Genomic DNA, 9505 nt, shown 5'->3' with positions numbered 1-9505 from the left:
ATTAGTTCCTGTCAAGGCAGCAGCTACTCTTCCTGGGGTTTATTATGGATCCTGATTAGTTCCTGCCAAGGCAGCAGCTACTCTTCCTGGGGGTTTATTATGGATCCTGATTAGTTCCTGCCAAGGCAGCAGCTACTTTTCCTGGGGTTTATTATGGATCCCCATTAGTTCCTGCCAAGGCAGCAGCTACTCCTCCTGGGGTCCAGGAAAATGAAGGCAGTTAAATACAACTAAAAACATTACATTTCACAACACATTAAATGTGTGTTTTCAGGTCGCTACTCTACAACCACATATATTCAACACAAAATCCATGTGTACGTGGGTGTATGGTGCAGATTTTATCATGTGGGTGTGCCTGTGTCTCTTCAGAGTCCCCGCTGTTCCATAAGCTGTATTTGTATCTGTTTTTAAATCTGATTTTCCTGCTTGCATCTGTTACTTAACGTGGATGATAGTTCCATGTAGTCATGGCTCTATGTAGTCCTGTGCACCTCCCATAGTCTGTTCTGGACTTGGGGACTGTGAAGAGATCTCTTGTGGCATTTATTGTGGGGTATGTATGGGTGTCCAAGCTGTGTGCCAGTAGTTTAAACAGACAGCTCAGTGCATTCAACATGTTAATATGTCTCACAAATACAAGTAGTGAGGAAGTGCATATAGTGTTGACATGGATATTACTCATGTTATCTCTTCATGTACATTTAAGGGCCAGCCATGCTGCCCTGTTCTGGGCCAGTTGTAATTTTCCCAAGTCCCTCTTTGTGGCATCTGACCACATAACTGGACAGTAGTCCATGTGCAACAAATCTAAGACCTGCCTTGTTGATGTTAAGAAGGCAGAGCAGCGCTTTATTACAGACAGACCTCTCCCCCATTTTAGCTCCTGTTGCATCAATATGTTTTGACCGTGACAGTTTACAATCCAGGGTTACACAAAGCAGTTTAGTCACCTCAACTTGCTCAATTTCCACATTATTCATTACAAGATTTAGTTGAGGTTCAGGGTTTAGTGAATGATGTTTCCCAAATACTATGCTTTTAGTTTTTGAAATATTCAGGACTAACTTATTTCTTGCCACCCATTCTGAAACTGACTGCAGCTCTTTGTTAAGTGTTGCAGTGATTTATCTTGCTGTGGTAGCTAATGTGTATAGTGTTGAGTCATCAGCGTCCATAGACACACAGACTTTACTCCGTGCCAGTGGAAGGCCATTAGTAAAGTTAGACAGCTGCCCTGGGGAAATGCCTGACTCTACTTGGATTATGTTGAAGAGGCTCCTAATAAAGAACACCCTCTGTGTTCTGTTAGACAGGAAACTCTCAATCCACAATAAAGCAGAGGGTGCAAAGCCATAACACATACGTTTTTCCAGCAGCAGGTTATAATCGATAAATGTCAAAAGCTGCACTGAAGTCAAACAAAAAAAGGTCCCACAATCATTTATCATCAATTTCTCTCAGCCAATCATTAGTCTTTTGATTGTGTCATACATGTCCAATGCCCTTCCCTATAAGCGTGCTGAAAACCTGTTGTTAATTTGTGTACTGTGAAATAGCATTGTATCTGGTCAAACACCATTTTATCCAAAAGTTTACTAAGGATTGGTAACAGGCTGATTGGTCAGGTATTTGTGCCAGTAAAGGGTGATTTGCTATCCTTGGGTAGCGGAATGACTTTGATTCCCTCCAGGCCTGAGGACACACGCTTTCCTGTAGGCTTAGATTGATGAGATAGCAAATAGGAGTGGCAATATTGTCCTCTATCATCCTCAGTAATTTTCCATCCAAGCTGTCAGACCCAGGTGGCTTGCCAGTTTTGATAGACAACAATAATTATTTCACTCACTTTACAGAATTCAAAGTCACCAATGTTTGGAACATTTGGACAAGTGGGGACATTTTGCCTGTCCCCACGAGGAAAAATGCTGTTTTAAGGGTTAGGTTTAGGGTTAGGGCTACAATTAGGGTTAGGGTTTAAGTTGAGGGTTTAAGTTTAGGGTTTAAGTTAAGGGTTAGGGTTTAAGTTTAGGGTTAGGTATAGTTTTAGATTTAGGGTTAGGGGTTAAGGTTAGGTTTAGGGTAATGGTTAGGTTAAGGTTAGATTTGGGGTTGGGTATAGTATAGGATTAGGGTTAGGGGTAAAGGTTAGGTTTAGGGTAATGGTTAGGTTAAGGTTAGATTTAGGGTTAGGTATAGTTTTAGATTTAGGGTTAGGGGTAAAGGTTAGGTTTAGGGTAATGGTTAGGTTAAGATTAGATTTAGAGTTAGGGGAAAATAGGATTTTGGATGGGAATCAATAATTTTGTCCCCACAAGTACAGCAATACAAAACTGTGTGTTTGTGGGTGTGTGTGTAAAAATGAAAGATAAACAGGAAATATGTCAGTAACCCCACCCTGTCCCGGCCACACACAGCTGGTGTGTACAGATTCCAGCCCTAAACTCCCCTCCCCACTCCCACACTCACACACCCAGGGCAGAACACAGTCACACTTCATGTACATCATAACATAGTGTCCACTCTAAGGCCCATTCAGATTCTCCCATTCCAACCAGAGGAGATAATCCGGCATCTGAGCACCAGGCTTCAGAGGGCAGGATCTGGGTTCATTCCACAGACGAAGGACAGTGGAAATCAGTGGAAAAAACTTATAGGGGGAATGAGTGTGTTTTGTGGAGATCTCTCTAGACCCTACCCATAACCCTCTCCTCCAGCCCCCTGGACGTCTAGACCAGGGTTACCCTACCCATAACCCTCTCCTCCAGCCCCCCTGGACGTCTAGACCAGGGTTACCCTACCCATAACCCTCTCCTCCAGCCCCCTGGACGTCTAGACCAGGGTTACCCTTACCATAAACCCTCTCCTCCAGGCCCCCGGGACGTCTAGACCAGGGTTACCCTACCCATAACCCTCTCCTCCAGCCCCCCTGGACGTCTAGACCGGGTTACCCTACCCATAACCCTCTCCTCCAGCCCCCTGGACGTCTAGACCAGGGTTCCCCTACCCATAAACCCTCTCTGCCAGCCCCCTGGACGTCTAGACCAGGGTTACCCTACCAAACCCTCTCCTCCAGCCCCCTGGACGTCTAGGACCGGGTTGACCCTACCCATAACCCTCTCCTCCAGCCCCCTGGACGTCTAGACCAGGGTTACCCTACCCATAACCCTCTCCTCCAGCCCCCTGGACGTCTAGACCAGGGTTACCCTAGGGTTATGGGTAGGAGGGTTATGGGTAGGGTAACCCCGGTCTAGACGTCCAGGGGGGCTGGAGGAGAGTGTTGGGAAAGCCTGGTTTAGACGACCAGGGCTGTTAAAGTCCCATCCCAGCTCAGTTCAGGAGTAACTAAATGGGAGAATGGGACTTTGTTCGTCCCAAAAAATGAGATCTCTACGTCTCCGTTGATGGACAGATGTGACATGTTATTCTTTCCATGAACTCACAGGCAGATCTCCCAGCATGACTTTCTCTTTTTGGCTTGCAGACTGGAAAAAAAATGACGTGGCTCAACGCTTTCCCAGCCTTTACAGCACGGGTCGAGGGGGGAAGCAAAATGTCATGTTTATTAATGTGCAGGAATAAAAAATGAATCAAACCATTTATATATTCTTTGACTAAAGTTCCAAATGTTTTCAGTAAATCAACAGGAATAGTGGTCCACTTATGGAAATACTTGATTCCATACAATATACTGTATTTATTAATAAATCACAGGATTTGGATCACTGCCTATATACATTTAAGCAATCACACAAGAGCACTGAACCCGGGAAGTCTGCTCAAACTACATACTGCTCTGACAGATGATATCTCAAAACATGACATCATCACAATCTCCTTTCCAGCTAGATTAGAGTCCTAACCCTCTGAGCAGCTGGATTAGAGTCCAAACCCTCTGAGCAGGTAGATTAGAGTCCTAACCCTCTGAGCAGCTAGATTAGAGTCCTAACCCTCTGAGCAGCTAGATTCGAGTCCTAACCCTCTGAGCAGGTAGATTAGAGTCCTAACCCTCTGAGCAGCTAGATTAGAGTCCAAACCCTCTGAGCAGCTGGATTAGAGTCCTAACCCTCTGAGCAGGTAGATTAGAGTCCTAACCCTCTGAGCAGCTAGATTAGAGTCCTAACCCTCTGANGATTAGAGTCCTAACCCTCTGAGCAGGTAGATTAGAGTCCTAACCCTCTGAGCAGCTAGATTAGAGTCCTAACCCTCTGAACAGCTAGATTAGAGTCCTAACCCTCCGAGCAGAGAATTAATCCAAAACAAACTCCTACTTAGAGAACATGGCTGTAAAATTAAATAACTTTAATTGAGCTACACGTGTCGCCAAATCACACATTCAAGGGAAAAGGTTAGACTGTAGGGAGGAGGAGCTGTAAAAACCAAAGAGGAACTGGACCTTTACTACATAGCATTGCTTTGGTTGGCATGTGGAATGACCCGTTGTTGGTGACTTCATAGATTGAGTAAACCTTTGGAATTCCATTAGCAATAACAAACACAGAGGTCAGATAGGACCAAGTGGAGAAATACTCAAAGGCACAGAGTAGCAAGATAGCAGCTTCTCAACTAAATGCAGCGTCTTCAAATAGTGATATAATTTGAATATAACTCCATGTATTTGATTGCAATGGTGTACCTCTCTGCCAAATATGTTGGTATCCATTTGCTGATCTGTAAACTGAATCAATTTCCTAGTAAATAACACATAGTCTAATGCAGCACTGGATAATACCATCCTGATCCTGTTCTGGTGCGCTAGTGTTGGAATAGATCAAATATGTGAAAGGACTGTGTTGGGACACAGGACTGTGTTGAGAAAACACTAGGTGCGGAGTATCACATAGGCCATTAGAGGGCCTGTAACTATTCCTCTGTACAGGGGCGGACTTAGTGATTTGGAGGACCCAGGCAGAGGTCAGTCTGAGCTTCCCCACCATCCCCCCCTCCTATGGGTTTTATAGTAAAGACATGTCATTTAACTGTAAACATGTTATTTTAATGTACCATGACCACAACCAGTCATGATGTTTTCATCTGATTGTCAAACAAATCACTTTAAAAAGTAGGTTACTTTTGCACGTTCATCCCAAAATAATTCCAACATCCTTGATGACGATGGCGGCGTTATCAGGAGCACCTGTCTTTTTACTAAAGAAATTAGTTGACTGACATCATGTTTCTGTTACAATTAAACCTGCTTTTCTTATTTTTATTTTCTCTGCCCCGCTCTGAAAGCACCTCATTGCTGCATCTGCCCTGGTCTGAAAGCACCTCATTGTGGCATCTGCCCTGGTCTGAAAGCACCTCATTGTGGCATCTGCCCCGCTCTGAAAGCACCTCATTGTGGCATCTGCCCTGGTCTGAAAGCACCTCATTGTGGCATCTGCCCCGCTCTGAAAGCGCCTCATTCTGCATCCGCCCCGGTCTGTATCACTGGGCCATTAGAGGACCTAGTCCTCTGTATCACTGGGCCATTAGAGGACCTAGTCCTCTGTATCACTGGGCCATTAGAGGACCTANTAGTCCTCTGTATCACTGGGCCATTAGAGGACCTAGTCCTCTGTATCACTGGGCCATTAGAGGACCTAGTCCTCTGTATCACTGGGCCATTAGAGAACCTACTCCTCTGTATCACTGGGCCATTAGAGAACCTAGTCCTCTGTATCACTGGACCATTGGGGAGCCGACAGACATGACCAAGTAATCATCCCCTGCTGTCAGAGAGAGCTTCTTATTTATCGTCCTGTGTAAACACTTCACTGTGCCTCGATTAATGACGTCCATCGGGGCCTCAGAGAGAGAGCACATCGCTCTGTTTATGATCCGCTCACACCGTGTGGCCCTTGGCAGCCGTTCAACACATCGTGTGCCTAAGGGGGAAACGGGGGGTTTGGGTTCGGGTGTGGGGGGGGGGGGGGGGGGGTGATCCTCCCTCCTGACTGGTCACCGAGGCTTTCAGACTGACTTTCTCACACTTCGGGGTGTGACTCTGTTAGGTTGAAGATGTTGAGTCACATCATCTGATTCCCTCTAATGATGTAATAAAGGATCTGTAGGCCATGTGGTCCTTCTGTACTGGGGTATAAGGCAGGGCTTCCTTCTGTACTGGGGTATAGGCAGAGTTTCCTTCTGTACTGGGTATAAGGCAGGGCTTCCTTCTGTACTGGGGTATAAGGCAGGGCTTCCTTCTGTACTGGGTATAGGGCAGAGTTCCTTTCTTTACTGGGTTAAGGCAGGGCTTCCTTCTGTACTGGGGTATAAGGCAGGGCTTCCTTCTGTACTGGGGTATAAGGCAGGGCTTCCTTCTGTACTGGGGTATAGGGCAGAGTTTCCTTCTGTACTGGGGTATAAGGCAGGATTTCCTTCTGTACTGGGGTATAGGGCAGAGTTTCCTTCTGTACTGGGGTATAGGGCAGAGTTTCCTTCTGCACTGGGGTATAGGGCAGAGTTTCCTTCTGTACTGGGGTATAGGGCAGAGTTTCCTTCTGCACTGGGGTATAAGGCAGGGTTTCCTTCTGTACTGGGGTATAAGGCAGAGTTTCCCTCTGTTTGGTTGAGGCAAATTCCTACTTGGTTGTGGTTAAGGCTGGGTCTGGGGTACGAAAATGTTTTCATTCATCTGGAGCATGGCAAGACATATCTGAAGGCTTTAGGTCATGGACGGCACATTTAGCTAGGTCACGGACGGCAGATTTAGCTAGGTCATGGACAACACATTTAGCTAGGTCACGGACGGCACATTTAGCTAGGTCACGGACAACACATTTAGCTAGGTCACGGACAACACATTTAGCTAGGTCACGGACAACACATTTAGCTAGGTCACGGACGGCACATTTAGCTAGGTCATGGACAACACATTTAGTTAGGTCACGGACGGCACATTTAGCTAGGTCATGGACAACACATTTAGCTAGGTCACGGACGGCACATTTAGCTAGGTCACGGACGGCACATTTAGCTAGGTCATGGACAACACATTTAGCTAGGTCACGGACAACACATTTAGCTAGGTCACGGACAACACATTTAGCTAGGTCACGGACAACACATTTAGCTAGGTCACAGACGGCACATAAAAGGCTTTGGGAACCACCAGTATAACAGACTTAAGCTCTAGCAATATCGTCAACAAGGCCAAGCTTTGGATCACCAGGCCAAAGGCATTACAGAAGAGAGAGACAAGGAGGCAAAAAGGTGCACGATAACATTAAAATCACAAAACGTGAATTCATCACCATAGAAATCAGCTATAGAAAATCAAGCAAGGAATTTCTCATTCCTGGTTCTCTCCCCTATTCCCAACTTCCGGTTAACCTCAGACCTTGACAGTGGGTTTGGTTCTTTGGCAGGGAAACACTTTGCAGCAAAGGTGAGACGTCAAGCAGACATTATGGTCGGCAGCTGCGCAGTGAGGACTACAGTACGCTGAGCCCCATGCCTGGAGTGAGTAATATAGAAACAGGGACATAGTAATAGGAATAACCATAGAAAAATCCTGCAGTAGTAGCAACAAATTTGGTGTGAAAAACACTTCTCCAAATACTGGACAAGCTAGGTAAAAACAAAATGAAGGGTGAAGTCTCTCAGTCTGCTACTTAGTTTATAGTACATCCTGTGTTTGTTCAAGCAGTTCATCAGGTCTCACAACATCAGAGGGCCAGGAATGACACACAGAGGGAGAAACACAACACTTTTCCGTCGTTGTAGTCGTCTCCAAGTTGTCGTTCGTTCCCGTGTTTCCCGAGTTGATATAAAGTAATTCCATCTCTGGACCCTGTCGTTTTGCTTTGAAAAGCGGTGGTCAATTCAAACTGTGAGTCTAAACCGTCCAGAATGGGGACCAACCCCAACCCCTCTCTTCTCTAACTTTCTTCTTTCCTCGTCCTTCTTCCATTTCTTCCTTCCTCTCCCTCTCTTATGTTCCAGTTGGACAACCTAGGGGGTTTTTGGCTTACATCTGTTCATACAGCAGCATTCCACTGAAGATGGTGAGAGGTTCTACAGAGTGGGCCAGCTTGCCCATGACCAGGTCAATGCAGACTGTGTCTCCTGCCTGGAGGGGCAGGATGATGTTGAACACGGCCAGGGAGCCGGGGGTGACCTTGGCCTCGGCTACCGGCTTGTTCTCCAGTCCCTCTGGCTGGTATCCCCCGGAGTCCACACGGGCCATGCCGTAGTTGGACTTGGACAGCACCGCCTCAATCTTCTCGTTCTTGTGGCCAGTCAGGATTGCGCTGAAGAAGTAGCGGCCATCAACGGGCGCCGTGAAGATGCCTGGGCAACACAGAGACAGAGATAGTGAGGTTAGCATTAGCTTAGCATACTCACTGATGTTGTACACAGCAATATAGCAAACAGTTGCCTGTTTAGGTTTATGGCTTGGTTTGACAGTTGGCTCATTGTACATTAACTAAAACAATGATGTAACTAACTGATGTACTCTGGGATTATAAATACCCTTCACATGTAGATTGAACTCACAGTATTTGTATTTGTATTTATTATGGCTCCCCATTAGTTCCTGCCAAGGCAGCAGCTACTCTTCCTGGGGTTTATAATGCATTCCTAATAGTTCCTGCCAAGGCAGCAGCTACTCTTCCTGGGGTTTATTATGGATCCCCATTAGTTCCTGCCAAGGCAGCAGCTACTCTTCCTGGGGTTATTATGCATTCCTATTAGTTCCTGCCAAGGCAACAGCTATTCTTCCTGGGGTTTATTATGGATCGCATTATTTCCTGCAAGGCAGCAGCTTACTCTTCCTGGGGTTTATTTATGGATCGCCATTATGTTCCTTGCCAAGGCAGCAGCTACTCTTCCTGGGGTTTATTATGGATCGCCATTAGTTCCTGCCAAGGCAGCAGCTACTCTTCCTGGGGTTTTTATGGATCGGCTATTAGTCCTGTCCTGAAGGCAGCAGCTACCTTTCCTGGGGTTATATGGATCGCCATTATTCCTTGCCAAGGCAGCAGCTACTCTTCCTGGGGTTATTATGCATTCCTATTAGTTCCTGCCAAGGCAGCACTATCTTCCTGGGGTTTATTATGTGGATCGCCCATTGATCTCTGCAAGGCAGCAGCTTGCTCTCCTTTCTGGGTTTTAATTATGGATCCCCATTAGTTCCTGACAAGGCAGCAGCTACTCCTCTGGTTTATTATGGATCGCCATTAGTTCCTGCAAGGCAGCAGCTACTCTTCCTGGGGTTATTATGGATCCCCATTAGTTCCTGACAAGGCACGTCAGCCTACTCATTCCCTGGGGTTATGTGGTCGCTACAGTGCGGGGGGGGTCCTGCAGCGACAGCCAGCTACTCTTCCTGGGGTATTATGGCATTCCTGATTAGTTTTTCCTGCCAAGCAGCAGCTTACTCTTCCTGGGGTTTAGTTATGCATTCCTATTAGTCTTCCTGCCAAGGCAGCAGCTATCATCTCTGGGTCCGTAGTTCATGGATCCCGCCATCTAGTTCCTGCCAAGGCAGCAGTTACTCTTCCTTCCCTGGGGTCCA

The 9505-nt window shown here is 46.4% G+C and overlaps 1 protein-coding gene across 1 annotated transcript in view; it reads right to left on the bottom strand.

Annotated features, from left to right (window-relative positions):
- Window positions 1–6358: 6358 nt before the first annotated feature.
- LOC111963097 (EMILIN-1-A) overlaps window positions 6359–9505 on the bottom strand; it is a 115558-nt gene continuing 112411 nt past the window's right edge. Inside the window, exon 16 of the mRNA XM_023986308.2 lies at window positions 6359–8277. Within this exon, the coding sequence (XP_023842076.2) occupies window positions 7955–8277 (323 nt within the window). The 3' untranslated portion in view covers window positions 6359–7954. The remainder of the gene's footprint in view (window positions 8278–9505) is intronic.

The sequence above is a fragment of the Salvelinus sp. IW2-2015 genome, linkage group LG4q.2 (genome assembly GCF_002910315.2).
Source record: "Salvelinus sp. IW2-2015 linkage group LG4q.2, ASM291031v2, whole genome shotgun sequence".
NCBI classification, from domain to species: domain Eukaryota; kingdom Metazoa; phylum Chordata; class Actinopteri; order Salmoniformes; family Salmonidae; genus Salvelinus; species Salvelinus sp. IW2-2015.
This window is presented reverse-complemented; position numbering and strand designations above follow the sequence as displayed.